Source organism: Paroedura picta, chromosome 11, assembly GCF_049243985.1.
Source record: "Paroedura picta isolate Pp20150507F chromosome 11, Ppicta_v3.0, whole genome shotgun sequence".
NCBI classification, from domain to species: Eukaryota; Metazoa; Chordata; class Lepidosauria; order Squamata; family Gekkonidae; genus Paroedura; species Paroedura picta.
The window spans coordinates 21572953-21595120 of NC_135379.1; the positions used below are offsets into that span (position 1 = coordinate 21572953).

General features: G+C 46.2%; 1 protein-coding gene across 1 annotated transcript; it reads right to left on the reverse strand.

Moving 5' to 3' along the window:
* Positions 1-3638: 3638 nt before the first annotated feature.
* Positions 3639-20349, reverse strand: LOC143820125 (serum paraoxonase/arylesterase 2-like). Its single transcript, XM_077302541.1, has 9 exons — positions 20071-20349; positions 14056-14126; positions 12670-12725; positions 11687-11852; positions 10034-10160; positions 9548-9748; positions 8793-8874; positions 7715-7843; positions 3639-7295 (listed from the first exon to the last, which is right to left on the reverse strand). Exons 1-9 carry the CDS (start codon positions 20142-20144, stop codon positions 7137-7139), a joined length of 1065 nt encoding a protein of 354 aa, XP_077158656.1. The 5' UTR covers positions 20145-20349; the 3' UTR covers positions 3639-7136.
* Between the last annotated feature and the right edge of the window lie 1819 nt (positions 20350-22168).

The window sequence follows — 22168 nt, forward strand, 5'->3', positions numbered from 1 at the left end:
GTTAGAAACATATATTTTCAGCAGAGCAATCAATGCTGTCTCTAACCCATATTTATTGAACTTGTTTTCATCTTGCCTGAGGAGTTCAGGGGAGCATGCATGCCTTTTGTCCTCCTCCATAGTCTCCTCACAGCAACTCTGTGACGTGGGCTAAGCTGCAAGGGCAAGTGACTGGCCCAAGATCACCCAGCAAGTTTTATGGAGAGATTTGAAACGGGAGTTTTCTACCTGCAAATACTGAACCACACCGATTCTCATTGCCAGCCCTCAGCTCTGAAAATTGTTCAAGGGACAGATGTGTAATCCTGAAACTCCTGGAGCAACACTGCCACCAGTCTCACCTTCCCCACAAGAAAGGTTTCGTTCCAAACCAGTCGAAGCTCAAAGAGCTTTTTGCACGTGAAATGCTGTGTCTGGCAGATCCAGGACCATATCTCTCAGAGAGCAGCCAGTTACGGCTGACAAAATGTTGTGGGAAGGTTAACAGTGGGCAGTGAGCTGGGTTTGAGTGTGAAAGAGCAAGAGTCACAAGCTGGCTATAAAAATAGTTTGCAACAGTAGCTTAGAAGAATGAATGGAGTTCGAGATCAAAAGCTCAAGTGTTGAGAAAGGTATCTATAGCACACCATTGTTTAAAGCTCTGAATAAAAGTTAACTCTTTTTTGTTCATTCCTGCTGACTGAGGGTGAATTGTCTCGGGGGAAGAAATTACACGCACAAACCGGTTAAGCTTCATACAAAATATATTATGTAACTGGTGACAGCATGAAAGGGAAACCGTACTTAGTTCCCTAACGCAATAGTTTGGGGAAATACTTGGGTGAGAAGCTGCTGAGAAGGGAGCTGGGCTGCTTCTCTCACGTCTGTGGGAAAGAGGGGGGATCTGGTGTGTAAAAGGATCAAAAGGATTCTTGGAACAAGAAAAGGGACAAGATGTGGCAAACCTGTGCCTGTTAAACCTACCTGCACCTTGAGTTCCATTTGGGTGGTAGAGGAGGGGATCACAGTGGCTGAACATGAAAGGCCTAAACTGTGGACCAACCTCATGAGTGTTGTCCTCACTGTGTCTAGACTCTAGGCACTCAGACCAATATATAGAAGGACCAGAGATTTTTAAAAACCCTTCAGTCCAGGCCACCTTGGACCAGTTTCATCAGTCTCCTTGACTTCTGCCAGCCCCACTCCCTCACCTTTTGTCTTCTTTTCATACAAGACACTAAGTTTTAAGTTGATTTTTATATCCTGTTCTTCTCTACTCAAAGGAGTCTCAAAGCAGCTTACAATGGACATTCCCTTACTCTTCCACAGCTGCTACACTCCTGTCCTATATCACACTTTGCCCCCATGCACTGCATTTTTGCTGTCACGAGCACACCTGAGGGATCCATGCACACATTGACCACTCTTGTCATGTATTCTTTGTGAAAAAGGGCAAAGGGAATTTAAAATATCATCCAGGCATTTGCAAAAATTATAACAAGCCATATGCAATAAGATGAAGGATCATTTTGAATTTCTCCCCTTTCTGCTTTGCTTCTCCTTTCTGAAAAAATTGCTCCTGGGACAGGTCATATTTTACATCAGTTTTGGTTACTCACTCAGCATTTTTCCTGTAACCTATATGTATTTTTCAACACATTTGCTGAAAATATGTATTGATAAATGACATATAGTGGACTTTAGAATATGTATACGCAAAGTTTGAAACTGTTGCCATATTTTTTTCAAAGGAGATAGAACATTTGCCTATCCCAAAATAGAATCAATTCAAAAGCAACCACAGCCCAATTGGCGATTGGAGGCTTTTTATAAAAGCTCAGTATTGCATTTCCAGGGAGACATACAGCTGTGTTCCATCAAGCATCTGTTTCCGCTTTATGTAGCTGGTGATGCAGCAGGTGTAGTCCCTGAGAGCTGCAGAGGGTTCCACCTGATGAACCACAAAAGACAAGATGGGATCTTGCTTGTCTTAAGAGGCTGAGCGAAGGACACTGACACATACCCTGACATATGGCCTTTGTTATTTCCCCGTTAAACAGAAACAACTGGCTGATTCATTGCTGTGGGTTTGTTTTTTTTAGTAGTGAGAACAATAGAAGCTTATTAATTCCCAGAGAGGCTAAAGACTGTTTTAGTTGCATGTTCATGTTGAAAATGCCTGAGGTGATCACAGATCTGGTTTCTGTGGGTAAAAGTAATAGGCTTAACATGCCATTGTAGGAACTAACTCCGTTTTCTCCAGCTGGGGTTGGTTTTGCTTTCTTTCTCTCTCACACACAGAGAAATCACAACATATATGCCCAGATCTTCACTGCCTCTAGATAACCCAGTGCCGTGTAATTTAAATTCTGCTCTCATGACTATGATGAATTCCAGAGTAGGAGCTGCATTGGTCTGCTGGAACTAAAATAAATGAGCGCTGCATAGATCTCCTTTAAAACTACACATATATTATGGAATAAGCTTTCATGAGCCATGCAGGTACTTGCATGAACCTATCCAGGAACTCTTACCAAACAGGAGTTCTACAAGTTAACCCACCAACATGAAAAGGTTTCTGCATCCTCACCAAAAAGACACAAAACCCTGTTCTTGTGAAGAAGTTCCTATTTATTGCCCCGATCCCATGGCAATCCTAGCCAGACTTCTCAACTTATGTTAAAGGCAGCATTCCATCCCATTCTCCTGAAATACTTTTGCTTCTGAGGACTCAGAAACATACTAGCACTGGTGCTCTATCTCAGTAGTCCAGGCCTGGTTTAGGATGCCCATTCCCAGGGGGGATCTGGGAATCCCCTGGAATGAGAGCTCATCACCAGAGATCAGTTTCTCTGAGAAAATGGACTCCATAGCATTAGACTCCACTGAGGTTCCTCCCCGCTCCAAATCCTGACCACTCCTGTCTCCACCCTCAATCTCCATATATTCCCCAACTCAGAGCTGGGAACCCTTGACAGCTTGTAGCCTGCTAAAAAAAAAGCATTCTCTACTTCTTTCTCCGAGCCCGGAGACCAGCTATGGTCAAGGAATGGAGGGTCCATTTTCAAAAAGCAGGCCTGCAACAATCTCCAACAATGGAGATGTGGGATCCCATGGGTAGGATCAATGATGGAGGCTATTGCTGTTACAGCTGGAAGAGCTAAATGCAAGGGGCCGGGGTTCTGCTTCCTGAATGTATGGGGCAATTTCCTCTTCTTCCCCTAGATTTGTTTCTAGTGCTGAACCTGAAGGCCCCATCCTCAAAGGGGCAGCATTTTGGGGAGATCAGTGAACTGCAGTGGGGGACTGGCCAGAAACATTGTTTCACTGACTAAAGTGTGAGTGGAAAAGCCCCCCAAAGTTAGGCCAGATTTTCCTTATCAGAGAAATAAAATATGCAGAAATGGCATTTGGGGCTAAACCTAGTTGTGTAGATTTATGGGCCAGAACTTCAAATTCTTCTCTCTCTCCCTGCCTAGCCATTTGTTATTACACCTATAACAAATTGAAGTGGCTAGTACTGAAAGTGATAGTTATATTCATTACTGGGATACTTTGGGTAGGGGAACTCTTTTAAAAAAGACACAATATAGTCCAAGCTGCTTTTAATTAAGGATAAAACAAGTCAGATCAGTAGTCCAAAAAGAGATCAGACCAAGTAAAACTTCAAAATGGTTTTATTGTTCACAATGACATGATGTTTTGGAATAGAAAGCCAAGAAAGAGTAAGTTTTCCTTTAAAAAAAATTACAGGCAAACTTGGATGTTAAGAATGTTGCAATTCTGTCTTTCCTCCCTTGCCTCAGAGTAGGAGGTGATTCAGAAAAACCCTTTGCCCAAAGGAGCCCTCTGTCTGGAACCACCTGCCTCCCCTGCAGGAGGGGGCCTGCCTTGGAATCTTGTGGAACCTCCCAACACACTGTGATTGGGACAGGCCTCATGGCAGCCATTTAACCAAAAACACCACAAGGTTACACTTATATACACACTGGACTCAATGGAAAATGTAATGTTTCTGCCCTCGCAAAATGCACTCCTTCCGCTTCAAGTAATTTTCCACACTGCTTTTTGAAAGGGTGCAAAAATGATTCACAAAAGAGAAGAACTGTGTTGTGCATGACTTACTGGGCCAGATGGGGGAATGGCATGAATTGGGGGGGGGGGAGCAGGAACCAAGAAGCACCAAGAAGCAAATAAACTTCCAAGGCAGCAAAGCAAAGGCAGGTAGCATCAACCCAACGGCTTCAGCAGCAGGAATATGTCCCCTCTTTCCACCCCCTTCAAAGGAAGGCAGTGGAAACACTTTGCATGACCTTGAGGACATCACAAAACCAAGTCGGATTAGCTACAAGGCACCATGATGCCATCATATTAACTCCGTAGTGTCTGACTGGATACGGTCATGCAATGAAAAAGTCCTTTCACATTTATTTTAAAATAGGTCGACAGACAGGATAAAAAAAACAACGCAAAGTAGAATGTCCCCCTCTCCCCAATCCTGGTTGAAAAAGTGGCTTCTGTATTTATTTTTAAAAGCCTCATGAATCTTTGTCTCAGCCTTACATTGACCACAGAGCCAAAATTCACAGTGTTGTAGCCGTCATCATTTCACATAAAACCGCTTACTCTTACTCCAGGAAAGAGTTTGCAAGCATTCTCTGATTGCGGCAGGAGCAACACAGCCCCCAAAGATCACTTGTTTCTCTATAGCTAACCTCACTCTGCATATATGAAATTTGCAGAAACCTTGCAGCTGCTAAGTGACTTCCTCAAGAATGGACCACAGTTTGTTAGCTGGAATGGATTTAGCCCATGAGACCAAGTAGCATCTTGCTAGTCTACTGCAAGGCACATTGAAAAAAAGGCAATTTAAGTACGACCAAGAAACAAAATTTAAGCCACGCGAGAAAGGCAATTACTAGGCTCAAGTGAAAAGCTAGCAGCACCTTCAGGAGGACTGTCGAAAGCTGTTTCCCCCCCCCCCCACACACACTATGTGAGGACTCAGCCCGAGGTACTCTTAGGGAACCAGCACACTCTTGGATACCAAGGAGAGTTTTCTTTTGGAAAGGGCTAAAAATTATGCCTTTAGCAACGATTGCTAACAAGAAATGCTCTTAAAATAATTTATTTTTAAGAGCCTTGTTTATGACAGGCTACTAGGAAACGCCACTGCAAAACAGAAAATGTCATTTGTCATAGCCGATTTTTACAGGGCAATCCTAAATCGAATTCCATCATTTTAAGCTTCAACGGAAAGGTGTAACTATGCTTAAAATTGCACTGTTAGTACCAGAGTGGACTGCAATAAGAAGAGTCTGAATTGCTCTGGATTCTGTTCTCCTTGCATAAGAAGGCACAACCTGTTCTAGGCTCTTTGCCAGCTCACTGCTGTTCTGTCAAAAGGCAGCGGCTCTTTGTATGTGGGGGAAACAACACAATCTTTTGCAGAGTACTGTAGAAAGAGGGAAGTTGGTAAGGTAATCTGCTTTTAAGAACCTTTAACCCAAAGGTTATCCAACCATTACTGCAGTTTAATGACACTGATTAAAACCAAAACACACCGCTACTATGGAGCTGAATGGTTTTCATACTTGATGCCGAAAGAATGAGTCAGGGAAGCTCTATTTTTGGGTTGCAATAGTGCTGTTCGGCCTGTTCCTCTCCTCTCAAGGATCCTTAACTGTTTGGGATGCAGTAACTCTCCAGCCATAGTGTGGAATCCCTTGGAGAAAGGAGGGAGTGAGCTGCTTGTAGCCACCCCAATACAGTTGGTGCCCTCTGTAGCCGACAAGAACATTGTTTTGGAACAGGAATGAGATCCCCCTAACCCCACTGAACAACACAGCCAGACAAGTAGCACCTTTAAGAAAGCTCCATTCACTTAGTCCTACCTGTTACATGCATATGTGCCTGGGATCAAGCCCTCTTTTGAAATAAGCACTCCATCTAGAAAAGTCTATATAGGGGTGTGACAGACAATCAAGGATTAATGCCTGAATGAGAACCTCTGAGTGACAGTTAAGAAATGACAGTTGGGAAGTGACTGACTGAAGACTGAGAAGGAAGCTGAGGCAGTGAGCGGATCATGCTGAATCCCCATTCAAGCCAAAAAGAGATGGAGCTTCTAGTCCAAAAATATAATTCCTGCCTAGTGGAAGGGAAAATAGCTCTAAAACAAGGAGTGATCCCTGGTCTGTGTAGAGAAGGATTTGGGAAACCTGGTTGTACGTTCCTGCCTTCTAAACATAAGGTGTCAGTGAAACTCAAAAATGTATGCTTGAATATTAAAGCAGAAATTGAAAAAAGCCTCTCACTTCAAAGTTTCAATGATCTTACGGAAAAGCAAAAATACTTTCCTGTTGGCAACATATTATCTGGATTTTGCATGATTACAGAGTTACCTCAGTTTTATTATCCTTCACCTCATACATCCTACCCAATTCTATCTGACCTTTCCTTCTCCATGAACTTCCCAAAGCCTCTTGTGCCATTTCAGCAGCAGAAGACAGTGATTTTGCCTGTTCCCTAAAGGCCTTGGGCTGGGCCAGCATCAAAGTCCATAATAATGTAACAGGATAGGACACCAATAGACCAATTGATAAGAAGAAAATAGATACAGAGGCTGCTCAGCAAAAAAGGAAGAATCCTATGTGTGAGGGAGAGAAGAGCGTGAGATCACCATAAGGAGCAAGCAAAGTAGAACATATAAAAAAAGACAACAACTTATAAAGGTCTCAAATGTTTGCGAGCTTTTTAAAAAGTTGATTGAAAATTTATGTACCCCAAAAGAATGACAGTGTTTGTAGATAACCTCTGACAGCAGCAAGTTATTAAGGGTGGTCTTTATTTTCCTCCACAGACCTGAAGCCAAGTCATAAACATCCATGTAGGATATCCTGTCCTTTCAAAACAAAAAGGACACATAATCTGACCCTCAGTCCAGTCATCCTGCAAATACCCAACATTTCTTCCAAGCACTGCTGCTTCCTTCTTAAAATCATAGTAGTTCTTTCATTCCTAGCTTTTGAAAAGAAAAAGCCAGGAAAATACCAGTTCACCATGATTGCAATGCAGGTTGCATTTAGCCATTTCAGAACTGCAGGTGGCAGATCATGCGGACTCTTTTCCATGTGGCAAAGTCCATGATGACCAGGTTACAGCTCACAGTACAAAGCTCTATGAAATACAGTGCCAATAAGGAGTTTCTTGCCATACACTGTGGCAACTGAGCAACCCTGAATTACGGACCCATCATCAACATACACTTGGCTGACTACAGGCTTCTCGGAAAGGATGTCCTGAATGCGAAGGACCTTAAATGAAGCGAGAACAAGCATTAGTTTAGCATCCAATTTCAAGAAAATCTGTGCTACTGCTTCACAACCACAAAGAGCCTCCAGACTTGGAAGTCAAAAGCCTTACAGATCTCTTCAGGAATTTTTGAAAACATTTACTTATGAGAAAGAGCAACTTACAAATAGGGCTGTACCAGAACAAAAGAGTTCAGAAAGATGCTTTTGTGCATCTTATGCAGAGATCTGGGCTGCAGACTTGACTACTGCATGCAGTCCGTTGATGTACATAGATTCTACATCTTTTAATGTGCCATGCTTAAATATACTGTTTCAGCTTTGTTAACTAAATAAATAAATTCTGCTGCTCCCTCATTACCTTTCATCAGAACAGCTGCCAAGTATTTTTTTTCATGATGAAAAAGCAAACGTCTACTAACCTCAGAACCAGGAAGGTTGTCTGGACTGTAGAAGAACAGCTTGAAGCCATTGATGTGACATCCGGCCCAAATATCCCCGGTGTAAGGATCGACTGATAGGTTATCAATTAGAGTGTCTGTCTGTAGCACCTAACCAGTCAGAAGGAACCAAACATGGAGGAAAGCTTTTAATTATAATACATGATGCTGAACATAACTGCTTTTTCCTAGCGCAAACATGTTATACAGTTCTTTCTCCCCTATGCTAAAGGGAATAAATTTGCTAGATTAGTGTGGGGAGGGGTTGGGGCTCAGTGGCAGAACATCTGCTTGGCATGCAAGAGGATCCTGGTTTAATCCCCAGCATTTCCAGTTGCAAGGACCAGGTTGTAGATGATGTGTAAAACCTCCACCTGAGACCCTAGAGAGCAGGGGCCAGTCTGAATCGACAAAACTGACCTTGAGGGACCAGGGATCTGATTCTATATAAGGCAGCTTCCTATGTTCCATATTATTGATATCTATACAAAAGCACCAACCTGCCCTAACCTGGTCTTAGGTTCCTTTTTAGAGTGGGGCCTAAATATGATCCTGTATGTGGGCATCATTAGGAGTTGCCATTATACATGCACCCTCTGTGGTGGCTCCCACCTTGTGGAATGGCCTACAAGAGGTGCCCAGTAATGTGCCCGCCCTTGTATCATTCCAGAGATTGTAAAGAAATGATCAGAAGGACTTCTAAATAAAGGGATTAGGACAGCAATACTCCGGAACACTCCTGAAAGAGGCTTCTATAAAGTAAAAGGATCATGATCTATTGCATTGCTGGTGGTATGTATCATCTTGCTTTTATTGTCTTCTATCCAGCATCTACATTTCTGTTTCAGATACAGAGCTGGATCTAACCAATTTTTCCATGTTTGAAAACTAAGACTCTTTTGCCGACCAAAAAGACTATGTTGAGCCTCATGAGACCAACATGGAGAAAAGCCAAGTACAATGGATGGGCAGGGAATTTGGTGACATTTGCTGAAGAAACTGACTGGATCCAACCTATATCCTGAATATCTGGATTATATCCACATTGGCCAAAACCTACCTTTAAAGGAGTTAAACTGAAATTGGCTTGTTTTTGAAAGACATGGATGTTGTGATCCAATATATCGGCAACATAGACGTACCTGGAAAGGAAAAGAAACAGGTCTGAAAGGCAAGCCCATTCTATCTAGCTCCTTCCTTCCAGTCATGGAGGGAGGGCGGCTGCAGGGATGTCAGACAAGGAGTTCATGTGGGCATCCAAGAACGTCATCCTGGACAAGGTGAAGGACTACGTCACTAAGACCACCATTATTGTTGCTGTGAATGGTCATCCACCAGGCATTTGCTTGAGGCTGACAGAGCCAACAACACCTTCTGGTCCCCCCTCAGACACCCTCCTCCATAACAACCCACCTAAGCATCTCAAAGTTACTGTTTCTGTTAAAATATTGTTCTAGTTGATGTTATGTTACGATTGTTATATTGTTGTATTTGTTATATTGTTATGATGTTCCATGAAATCAACCTATGACGTTCTATGTAAACTGCCCAGAGCCGTATGGGAGGGCAGTATAAAAATCCAAATAAACAAGCAAACAAACAAACAAATAAAGGAAAAGAACCTGACCTTGGCACCAGGACAAGCCCACGAAGACCTCTATAGCACAACCCTAAGCAGAGTCACGCCCTTCTAAGCCCACTGAGTTCCACAGACATAGAAGGATGTTAATTCTGTTTCGGACTCCAGCGTTACCCTCCCACTTGGACGTGCACGCCTTTGCAGAGCACAAGCCACTCGGCCTGCTGGCAACTTACTGTCCATCTGGTGAACTATTAATTCCATTGGCAGAGTAAAATCCTGACGCCACTTCCCTAACTTCATTTGGGCTGTAGTAAATGACATTTGTCCAGGTCAAACTCAGAAACATCTCCAAAAACATCAGGGGCATCTCTGGGAAATAATGATCGTTGGTGGCATAGAAGCTATCTGGACTCAGCGCCACAATGTCATTCACACTGCAAGGAAGAGGCAGAGAAGAAACCCAAAGAGGCATATCAGTGGCTGAATAAGGTATGTTGTGCTGCTCTAACATGACTTATACTTGTTCACAGACTGTTCTATAAATAATACGGTCAGAAAAAAGGAAATAGTCTAGTTGACCAGAACTGCTTCCATCATGGGGCTTTCTAACTTCATGCCTCAAAATAAGATATGATGACATTATCTAGATGCTCAAAACACAAAATGTTTTAATTATTCTGCATTCCCCCAACCAATAGAATAGACCTGTTATTATATACCTATACAGAAGATCATGCTTGATTGTTTTCAGATGCACAAGAGAGTTATCATCCTCCACGTATTTAAACACCTCCACTGTTGACTTGTACTGTGGATGGTTTACGACAAAGAGGTACACGGAATCATCTAGGGACAGTGGGGGAGGGGGGGAACAAGTGAGTCTGACAAGGTCAACAAGGAAGTCCAAGTGAATCTCTGCATGGAAAAAAAATCAAGCCACTCCCAACATTGCCCCTTTAGCCTCCTACTTTGTGTGAGAAGCAGCAATTCCCTCCTTACCACCTCAGGTGTGTAATGTAGAAGAGCTCCGTTTTACAGGCCCTGCGGAATGCTGACAAATCCCGCAGGGCCCGTAGCTCACCCGGGAACTCATTCCACCAGGTGGGGGCCAGGACCGAAAAAGCCCTGGCCCTGGTTGAGGCTAGGCACGCTTCTCTAGGGCCGGGAACGACCAACAGATCTTTCCCCGCAGAGTGTAACGCCCTGTGGGGGACATAGGGTGATAGCCGGTCCCTCAAGTATGTGGGTCCCAACTCACGTAAAGCCTTAAAGGTTAATACCAAAACCTTGAACCGGATCCAGGCAGCAGTTGGCAACCAGTGCAGCTGCCTCAGCTCAGGCTGGATGTGGGCCCTCCAAGATGTACCAGTGAGGACCCTAGCATCATGACTCTGATATTCCTCTGAAGTCACCCTTCCAGGGGTTGGCCAGAGCCAACCCTCTTCACTTCCAAGATCTGATGGAATCAGGCTTGCCTGAGCTACCCAGGTCGAGCCTTCGCAGCTTCATAAGGGAACCCTAGCAGCAGCTAAAAACTGAAGATGCTTCTCCTCCTCCTACAGGTACTTAGCCTGGGGTAAGGACACTGGCACAAACCAAAGGGCTTTTGTCTCTTAGCTGGCATTGGGCAACTCTATGGATCAGACTAACCCGATGTTTTATCCCTTGAAATCTAGTGGGAAAGGTAACCAGCCACCCCTTTGTCTCATTGGTTCCTGCCTTCTCCACCTTCCATGCCAAGAACTTCACAACCTGCACAGAAATGCAAGGGAGAGGCCACATCTACTGTGCCCTGGGACTTCAGTCATTTTAATGGGGCACAGAAATCTCAAGAGCGATGACCTGGCAGCTATACAGGCAACCACTCAGTGTGCATGTGTGTTAATATCATGGTCCCCAGCCAAGTGTGTTGCCAACAGAAGGAAAAAGTCCTGTCCCTTTAACAGAGGCTTAATATGCAGGCATGGAAGCTGATGCTTTTTCATAGCATGAAGGTAAATAACATCCCATTAAGCCTGTATTAAAGGGATAGGATATTTTCCCTTCCAAGCAGTTGGCAACCCTATGAGTACTTCTGTAATCCCATCAATTCCAGCTGGATAGTTTAGCACTGGTTGACAAGGAATATTTAGGGCCATGTTTGAATTCTACAAAGTCTGAGACCAGTGGCATGTTTTCGACCAACTAAGTTTTATTCAAAGTACAAGGAATAAGAACATGAAAGTGTATACCTCGAATAAAACTTCGCTGGTTAGAAAGCTGCCACTGGATTCAAACTTTGTTCTGCTGCTTCAGACCAACACGGCTACCCAACGGAATCCATGTTTCAATTATGTAGCCTTCCCCCCCGCCCCAGTGGATGTTCTACTTACCATCCGCAATGTAGGTGCTGATCCCATGAGGGATGAAATGGGCCAGATCAAACCCACGGCTTATTCTGACGTCCACTGGACGAGGATTTGGTTCATTCAAGTCCATCAACAGTATTTCTCCTCTTTTATCTGGTGCAAAGCTGTGCATCCCTGGGTACTTCAAACCCTTTAAAAACAAGTAAAGGAGAACTCAGTCACTTGGCAGTTAAGACTATTCCGCCAAGACTGAGATCAATAGTTTGCCACCAGACGATGTGAACGTGCTTGATGTCATTGCCGCCATCCTAATTGCTTTAATAAGGTCATATATGTCCAGGAAGGGAATGAAGGGAAGTCTCCAGGCTCTGGCTGTTCTGTGGAACTCTGTTGGCCTTTGCTTCTTCTGTTGCCTTGATATTCACTGCAAATAAATATTTTGCCTTCACAACTTAAACACTTGTTCAATGAGGACAAAAGATTGACTGGAGCATTTCACAGCCCGTAGGAAAGTACAGACATGAGCCTTCATTGGATCCCTGAAGAACTTCTGTCCATTCTCATGACATTTAGCCACACAGCCATATGCTGAACTGACTCAGGAGCTGTCTTGTTGTTTCTGGGGCCCTGGGCAAAAGTCCTGGATGGGGTCCCTGCCATTACCCGACTGCTGTGGCCAAGCAAAGCCATGGAGCCACCACGGCTGGCAGAAGCCAGCTGCTCAAAGCCCAGTGCAGGTGGGCACAGGCATGAGCTGGCTCTTCAAGGGGACAGAGCAGTGGACAGTAGGCCACACACCCCTAGAGTAGGGTCCAGGGTAACCCTGTTGCCCCTTGGCTATGACCACTCCTGCACTGACTCCCAAATTGACAAAAATTAAGAACTGAATTGATCAACAGGCCCAATTCTTGCTGCTTGTAGTCCTCAACAGGCAACTGCATTGCAGTGGGTTGCATGAAATCACTAACAAGAGACCAATCTGGCCTGCAATTGGCCGCAGTACTCACAGAGCTAATGAAGGCCAGGCCATTGGGAAGTATATCAATGTCTTCTGAGCCTGCCTCTGCAGAGAAAAGAAAAGAAAAATGATCAGAAACAGATTTGGGAGGTATCAATATGGTGGAATTAAGTATTTTTTAAAAATGTCATACTGATTTTTTAAAAAAAATTAGTGACCAAAGCCTATTTGTTAATTCCAAAACCCTTTCCAGTAAACAAAACCCCCCTGCACTGCTGGTTCATCCCAACTTGCAGAACTTCACATGCTTAATTTTAGTGTATGGCATCTGCAGTTTCTCTCTCTCTCCCTTGTTGACTCTACTTTCATTTATTTTGCTTTTCCACTGCTTTTCTTTTGCCTGATACCTTTTTCTTTACCCTTTCATCTAAAGCAAAGGGGAGGAAATCTTTGGCTAGAAAACAGGAGCTAGACAAGATTCTCTTGAAGGACAACCTATTGAAATGCCCGTTTTCTATTGCCATCCGAAGAATACCCCATCCGTCCCAGCCTTGCCCCTTTTCTTTCATGCCTGAGGTAGAAAACAACTCGGTGTGCCAGGGCTCCTGCCTTTGAAAAGCTTTCTGCAACAACGGACAAGAGACTTATGGCCCCTTTTTATAGAGGAGGAATCAATGCTTTGGTTTTTACTGCCCCACACTTACACACACACTCCCAAAAGCAGGGCACTCAAACAAGGCTGATGTTAAAGCATTTAAAAATTACTCCAGTGTTTCTTACTTATTTAATTTTATTATGGGCAAGGAAGGTTCTCTATATTACCCGTTTGCCACACAGGAACTTTTGGCATGATTTATTTCAAACTTGGCATGAAGGGGTTTTCCCCTAACAACCAAATCAAACCGTGTCACAAGGACAGCTCAGGGAGAACTTCTGCCTGGCCCAGGCCCAGGAAGAGCCTCCTCTGTTCCAAGACCCTCTCCTTCCCCCACTTTTGTTAGAATGAAATATGGGGGACAGGGCGCCTGACTGGCATCTTACCTTCTTAGATACATCTCATTTTTTCTAGTCAATTCTGCCTGCTGATAGCCTCCACCCAGCACAATCTACCCTTGCATGAAATATGTTACTAGGAGATACACAGCTGAGGGTGTGCCCCACACAACGGCTGTAGGCTTGTATTTCAACTGTCACAAAGGGTCAAATGTTTACAGCTTTCTTATTTCCCTGAAGGGCAAGTTACAAAAAAGAAATAAAGCCTCATTTGTCATACATAGCTGGTCTCTAAAACTATTATTTAAAGCTACTGCACGTATTAAAGTCCCTTCAAAAATAAGCCACAACACAAGTATGGGTAAACAATCCCCCCCAAATACTAGATCCAGAGGTGGAAACCTCCAGGAACTCATTCCAGCAAAGCAGCCACAATACCTACCAATTCCTTTAATGAGGTGACAATTAGGCAGCCGTTTTGGTTTTAGTTCACGTGAGACATTGATTCTGTTCCTGCAAGGGAAAAGGGCAGTATTGAGCATTTTGTCAAAGCCTGCAGCATTCATTATAGGCTGAAACCCTTCTCCGTTTAACAACAGAACAATTTGGAAAATGGAGGGAAAAAGCCTAATGCACACGGTACACGTTAGACCAGAAATAGCAGAGAGGAAATTGATATAAGCTGCTTTGGGTCTCCAAGGGGAGAGAAGTGGGGTATAAACAAAGTTAATGTCTTGCCCCAATCCTTTCAGTGAACTAGTGAAAGTACTACTTTGTCAATGCTCCAGGTCAAACATTAGAAAGTACCTAGGGAGGCTAAATTGAGAGCCAGCATAATGCAGTGCTTAAGAGCCGTGGACTCTAATCTGGAGAACCGGGTTTGATTCCCCACTCCTCCATAAGCAGCCAGCTAGCTGACTGTGGGCTAGTCACAGTTCTCTTTGAGCCATTCTCACAGTTCTCCCAGAGCTATCTCAGCCCCACTTGTAAGAGACTCCTCCTGGTAGAGAAAAGTGGCTTGTCAGATCCAGCTCTACTTCTTCTTGCTGGAGAGGAGGACACTGGCTGTTTGGATGCATGGGCTGCATAGACCCAATGCAGTTTTTGATCATCCCATATACAGCATGGTGAGCACCTAGCCTGAGACCATTCAGAGGGAAGCAAGGGGAGGAAGCAGATTAAAGGTGCAATCCTGCATTCACTTGCATGGGCATGCCAAGTGTCATTAAGTTGCAGGTGGCTTATGGTGACCCCGTGAGGTTTTCAGGGCATGAGAGGTGGTTTGCTCTTGCCTGCCTTTGCATAGCAAACCGCAGCTGGCTTTGCAAACTCAAATCCCAGTCCTGACCAGGGGATGGCCTGTCCAGCATCCAAGATCCAATGAGATCTGCCTAGTCTGGGCCAGTTGAGAGCATGACCTTATCAGGGAGATCAGTCCGCCGCGAACCCAAAAGGAAATTCCTTCTGAACAAAAATGCCACAGGACTGGCTGGGAGAGACTTTCCCAGAAATGACTTTCCCGGGGCATGTTTGATTTGTTGCACAAAAGAAGAAAGGAAGTTTTCTCAAATATTTGAAGAGATTACCAAAGCAGGCAGATGTAAGAATTTCTCACCAGAGTACCTAAAGTGGAACCGTTTAGAAAATGTAAAAGTGTTTGTTGGTTCTTAGTGGAACCCGGTTTTACAGGACAGCCCAACACGGGTGAGGGAATAAAGAAGGTCTGCTCAACTCTCCCACTCCTTTTTCTACCCCGCAGCTGCTTTCCTGGGGGAAACTTCAGGCTATTCCGCACACACTGGATAATATACTTTCAATGTGCTTTTGCAGCTGGATTTTGCAGCTGTGCGGAACAAGATAATCTACTTCCAAAGCGCATTGAAAGTGCATTATCCAAGGTGTGCGGAATAGCCCTTACTAAGATCGTTTATGCACTGGGAACTTCACTGCCTCAGCTCCCGTGCAGGAGCACAAATCGGGAGTGGATGATGTGCACCGGGCCAAATGCTCCCCCATGTGGGTGCAGGAAGAGGTGGGGCAACCTGCCATGACTGAAACTACAGCCTGCAGCCTGGCATAAAACCTCCAGTGCATAAACGGTCTAAGACTCACATTTCCCCCCCTCTAACATGGGTAAAAGAAGTTTGGAGATGGCGATTTTCCATGGGGGAAAAAGGTGTGAAGGAAAACAGTCCCTCTTCTCCAGTGACACTGCAGTGTCAGCAGATGCATTCTGCTTAGAAGACCTCATGCAAAATAATCCCAGACCTAAACGTTCTGAGCAGCTCACCTTCGCAGAAAAACAAAGAGCATCGGGTCCAAACTACAGCAAAATTACTTCAGGCATCATCCATGCAAAGGCCTCATTCATAGGAAGAAGAACTATGCCATTCTGCCCTTGTGTGGCTTCCATTAATTTTGGCAAAGCTTATGCACATGGCCTTCCAGGGCGCTGCATTCTGAGAGAAACCCAGGAACCGTTCTAACAGGCAATGCTATGCTTTCAAAATCAATATGGTTGAGTCTAGGGCAGGGGTGGCCATGGACATCTGGAGAGCCACTGTTTGGCCACCCATGGTCTAGGGCCTCCTGTCCCCACAGAAGGATGGCCTAGAAGGCCTACAGGTTATCATCCAGTTGTATGACTCTGTCAAAATACCTGAGGCTATAGACATATCAGTTTCTTCAGTCACCAGAAATACTGAGGTATACCTTCAGACACTTCATTTCCTAAAAACCTATCCACTTAAAATATTATTTATTTAGAATATATGACTGTTTTCTGAAATGTATTCCTAGTGACACTAACACGCTGCTTGACCACGCTGGTTTAACTTGTGGCCTCAAAACAAATTGGGACAGTCTTTGTTGGACTCATGCAGAAGTAGGCCCTGTGTCATACAGCGGGACTCACTCCAGGGAAAGTGCCTCTAGGACAGCGGCATCTCTGGAGAGTGAACTGCCTTTCTCCTTTCCATTCCACAGCCTACTCTCCCTCGGCTATCTTCAGACCTTCGAATTTCTAACCTGACTGCATGAACAACGGAAGCTGCTGTATACTGAGTCAGACCACTGTTCTGTCAAAGGCAGCACTGTCTGCTCGGACTGGAAGCAGCCTCAGGGTCCCAGCCTTTTCCATCACCTCCTGCCTGGTCCCTTTAACAGGAGATGCCAGGGACACCCCCCCCCCCATCACCACGACCAGATGTTCTACCTTTCTGGGCCTGAGATGTTAAAGAAAACAGATCAAAGATCTGCCCCTGTACAAGTCATGCTCAGCTAGCATATTTTTTCATGCTTGTAACTCACCTTGACCCATGCCAGTGCTCAGTGGGGGAGTCCCTGCCCTGCATAGAGAAAGGCTCTGGCTCAATCTCCAGTAGCCTCTCCAGCCCTCTCCTGCCAGAGACCAAAGGTCCCCTGGGGCAGTCAGAGCAGCAAACATGACCCTATTTGGCAAGACACCTGGAATGCTGCCCACTTGGGATCAGGGATGCTGTCAACTCGCTTTTTGGCTGGTTCTCACTGAAACATCACCCTCTATCTCAGGCCTGCGTCCCTTCCCGGTCCCCTCCCGGGAAAGCAGACTTCTGAAGTTCTTAACCTCCTGCTATCATCAGGGAGACTCTCCTCAAAGCCCCCTCCCCATATCCCCCCTCCCAAAGCCCACTCTTCCCAAGCCTCACCGTGCCTGCAGGCGCACCTGGACAGATGCCAGATCACCATGCTCACCCCCTCTCCATTTATCAACAGTCTTCCTTCTACTCTTACTCATCTAGCAAGCTGGGTAGGCTGGAATTAATTCAAGGAGTCTCCAGCCCACCCCAGACTGAGCTCAGATGTTGCAAACTGAACTCAAACCACCACAGACCCCAAAACAGGTTCTTGCTGAAGCTGAAGCAGTACCCCTGGGGTTCTAGTTAGCAGAAGAAGGGAGCTGTTTATTACTGACCCCTGGGCAGAGTTGCTGACTTCATCCGGACCCCAAAATTCTTCCCATGTGTTGTAAATGGCTTACAACATTCTCTCCTCTATCTTATCCCAAGCCCTCTTCTGCCACAGCAGGGTAGGGGCCAGATAATTGTTGGCTGCCACATTCCTATTCAGCCAGTTTTTTAAAAAATATATGTAGTTGGCAAGGTTGCAACACAGGGGCCTTAGTAGATATAACAGACTGAACAAGCCTTTTGCAATGCATCTTATTTATTTATTTATAATTTAATAATTGCTAAACTGCACCCCTCCCTGCAATGCAGGCTCGGGGATTACAACAGTTTACAACAGCCATTAAGCCTTTAAATGTTTCAGGCTGTGATGGGCTGTGCTTAACTGCAAGAGGCCCCTTGGAATTCAATTGCTACTTCTGAAATCCAGGGAAGAGTTCCCAGTTTTAAAAGTTTGAACAAATCCTTTGTGCAGATCTACAAGTCTTCTTAGTTCCACCCAGCCTGTGCTTTTTTTAAACAATCCGGCTCATAGCCAACTTGGTCATGGCTCCTGGTTTTGTTCCCTGCAAGCACAAACCCAAGTTTCCCTTTCTGCAGAGATATTTTGCAAAAGAAGTAGGAATGCCAGGAATGCTGCCATTTTGCATAGTTCCTTTCCCACTGTCGGCCAGTCCCCACTGTCCTGCTGCCTCTTCCGGCAAGGAAATCAAGAGTCCTCTCGTGGTTGTTGTGGATATAAAATGGACAGAGAATTGTGTGTGGTGGCCCACCCTAGTATAGTGGATCTTGTTAGGACAGAGAGATGAAGCCCCCCCTCCACAAGTTTTCAGCCATCCCAAATTGTATACCTGGTGACTGTCTCCTACCAGATACCCCCAACCTCACCTTCCCAAAATTTCTTTGCAGAACACTTTGCAGTGTCATGTCCCAGATTCATGACTAAAGAACTGGGAGTTTTCAACCCCCAAATAATCCTTTATAGTAGGGGTAGTCAAACTGCGGCCCTCCATGTCCATGGACTACAACTCCCATGAGCCCCTGCCAGCAAATGCTGGCAGGGGCTCATGGGAGTTGTAGTCCATGGACCTCTGGAGGGCCGCAGTTTGACTACCCCTGCTTTATAGCATCTCTCAATAGCCCTCCTTTCTTCTGTGGAAGTCGGTCAAAGCAGCGAGCAAACCCGGCCCGTGGAAGTTGCCCCAGAGAGCTTTTACAGCAGGGGTAGTCAAACAGCAGGGGTAGTCAAATGCTGGCAGGGGGCTCCTGGGAATTGTAGTCCATGGACATCTGGAGGGCCGCAGTTTGACTACCCATTTTACAGCTTGAGGCACCGGAAGCAGCTGCCTCTGCTCACAGTAGATGGTTTCCTTGGGGAGGAACCAGTTTCCCCTTTGGCCTGAAGCTGGCTGCAGGTGACATACCAGTCACTGCAGAGAGGCCTGGGCAGAGCTGCCAGTCGTAGAACTGCATAAGCAGATGCAACTCTGCAGTTCTCAAGATAAGGCAGTTCTGCACCTGGAGGTGAGGGTGTAGCAAAGGAGCCTCTGCATGCCAGGAGCGCTTGCCAGCGACAGCCTTCGCAGCTGGCATGACCCGGAGAATATGTTTCAGAAGGGAGGCTGGTTCTCCATCTTGAAACAACTTGATCCACCATGGGTGTGGTGTGGGGAAAGTAGACGGTGTAAATGCATCTGTTTTCAAATCCAATTTTTCTGGATCGGAATCTGCTTCCAGGTGTGCTCTGAGCAAAAGGCAGCTTGTGGACCTCTTTTATTCTATCCTGCACCCCCAAAAAGGTCTCCAAGTATTAAAAGATAAAGTTAAAAAAGGAGCCTGGGAAGTCAGATGATATAACTTTTAATTTTTGACTACAGTGAACTTCTTTGGTTTAGGATTTAAAGGGAATTCTGGAGGATTCTGCTTTCATGCAGAGAACCTGGGGGATTCTCTTTTCATGGAGCGCTCTGCTGAACACGGGGGCCAAAGCTGGGGAATTCGCTTCAGTGCAGGGGCGAAGGCAGAGGCGGCGGCACGGCTCGGGGGAACACCGACGGGGTTGGCTCAAGGGAGGATCCGCGCGTCCGTCTCCCAGCAGAGCCACAGGTCCTTTCCTCCAGACCTCGCCTGGCCGAAGGCTCGCGAAGGACTTTGCCCTCCGGGAGAAGAGAGAGCGCGCAGACGGGGACGCTGCGCTTTCGACGCCTTCCTAGCGAGAAGAAGTTGGGGCGCCGGCGGCGGCAGCGCGCCTGAAGTGGCGAGAAGAGCCAGCGCGGCTTTCGCGACCCCCGACCGAGCGGCAGGCAGCAAGGTCGCCCCCGGCATCCTCAGCCGCGCGCACAGGACCGCCGCGGCGCCCTCCCCAGGCCTCTCCGGAGCACCAAAGCGCCGGCAGCCCGGCCCCGTTCGGCGCGCCCCAGCAACGCGCTGAACTCCGCGGGGGGAATGGAGGCGGCCGGCCTGCTACGGCGGCGAAAGGGCTCCGTTTGTGGCGCCTCCGCCAAGCCACTTACCGAAATTCGATCAGCCTCGCGCCAAAGAAAGCGCCCGCGAGGCCGAGCAGGGCGAACGCCAGCAGCTTCCCCATGGCTCCGTCGCCGTCGCCGGGAGAGAAGGGACGCGGACTCGCCCCCGCGGCGCCGGAGGAGGTGGGACCGGAGCTCCGCCCAGCGGCCACAGCCCGCCCAGCGGCCGCGACGCCGCCCCTTCCCCTCCGCTCGGGCTCCACCCACGGCGGGAGTCTCTGGAGAGAGACGGGCGCCAGAGGCAGCCTTAGAACCCCCGGGCGCCGCTGTGCGCTGGCCGTCGGAGGCGACCGTCCGAGCGCATGAAGTCCGCGGCGCCGTCGCAGCAAAGAGGCTGTCCGGTGCGGCTGCCCCCGCCCCTAGGCCTTTCGGCTGTCGGGGGTTAAGCCTTGGTCGCGCCAGGCGTTTGGCCACAGAGCCGTCTAGGGCTGAAGCGGCGCCCTTATGAAGGGCTTCGAGAGGAAGGGGCGTTCTCCTGTGTTGCAGGGAAAGGATCCCAGAGAAAGCATTCCCAACCTAGCCAGATCCGTGGCTTTGTCAGTCCGGAGATAGGAGGCATGGGCGTACCAGGCCGGTTTTTTTTTTTTTAAACTACAGAAAAAATTGAGCTCTGAATCACAAAAGCTTATTCTGAAATAAATTGGATAAGATTCTTAGGCTCCACCGGGCTTCTGTTTTGCCCCGACAGACTAACACGTCTGAACGTTACAAGACAGGTTTACATACTTTTTAATTGTCTCTGCATGGCGGCTCAGATCTCAGCGGCTAAGAGCTGCGAGTTTGATTTTCCCCACCTCACAGGGTGTCTGTTGTGGGAAGAGGAAGGGAAGGCAGTTGGACATGGCCTTGAGACTCCTTTGGGTAGTGAAAAGTGGGGTATAAAAACAAACCACCTGGTGCTGACCCAAGTTCTGATCTACATGTTCAGCCCAAGTAAGCTGAGCTAAGCATAGTGACTTGTACCTAGGGATGTCCACAAAACTGGCTCACAAACTAAATTCACCATGAATTTTGGCCAGTTCGTGAAACAATGTTTGCGAACTGAAGAGCCACCATGAACTTCCATGAATTTTGAAGCAGTTTGTGGTGGGTGGTGATGAGCAGAAAGCAAGGGTTTAAAAATAGCTTGAAGCCATTTAACCCTATATTTCTTGCTCCCCACAGTTTTTGGTGGGGAACAGAATGTGGGGGTTTAATGGCTTATGAACTGGTATAACCAATTTCAGTTTGTGAATCGGCATATCACTTTGTGGTTCAGTTTATGGTTCAGCCATGAACCAAACTCCAAAAATCGTGCCCATCGCTCCTTGTACCTCAGGTAGAGAAGCACAATTTAATATGTATTGGCCAGTGTTTGCCTGTTCAGAGGTTAAAGTTTGATTGCTGCTTCAGCAGAACAAGGTAGTGATGCAATTTTGGCAGGAAAGTGCCAGATTAAAAGTACAGGCATTATATCTGAAACTGGTTTAAAATGTACTTCTTTTGTATTCTTCCCCTGTACCTTGAGATCCAGTCATTTCTATGGCTGCTCCTTCCTCCATTCCTCCCCTTAACTCCATCATAGATGCACTTTCTATGGTAATTTTGGCAGGCTTCTCTACAGCATGGAATCCACCCTTTTCCCTCCTGGGTCAGTTTTTGCCTTTATTAAAATGCTCTCCTAAATATTTCAATTTTACACATTCTGCAGTGATTAAAGTAAGGGACTGTGATGGCATCCTCTTTTTGGAACCAAATATTCTGGAAGGGGCAGGGAACTAAGACATACAACTTTGTCTTTTTTAACAATAAGAAATTGAACATTATTAAATATAGGGTTGTTTGTAAATAAAAGATGTTTCAATAGATTGTTTTGAAGCAGGCTTTTACACAGAGAGAATTATACTTTTCCTCTGGGAAAGCTTCACAGCCTAGAAACAATCCCCTCAGGCGAATAGAGTCCCTCAAGACCAGGGAATGGGCCTCTCACGGACACATCTCCCCTCCTGAATTTAGCTCTCTTAGAACCTGGAATAGGAAGGGTTCTTTCCCCCAGAAGACTCTTCCCCCCCCACTTCAGCAGTGGCGTGCACGTGGGCAGTGTGCA

Coding starts and splice junctions, on each gene's coding strand:
- LOC143820125 (XM_077302541.1), bottom strand. CDS start 20,144: ATGGGGAAGCTGCTGGCGTTCGCCCTGCTCGGCCTCGCGGGCGCTTTC. Junction 11,853..12,669: donor GCCTGGCCTTCATTAGCTCT/GTGAGTACTGCG, acceptor TTGTTTTTAAAG/GGTTTGAAGTACCCAGGGAT. Junction 10,161..11,686: donor CAGCACCTACATTGCGGATG/GTAAGTAGAACA, acceptor CACTGTCCCTAG/ATGATTCCGTGTACCTCTTT.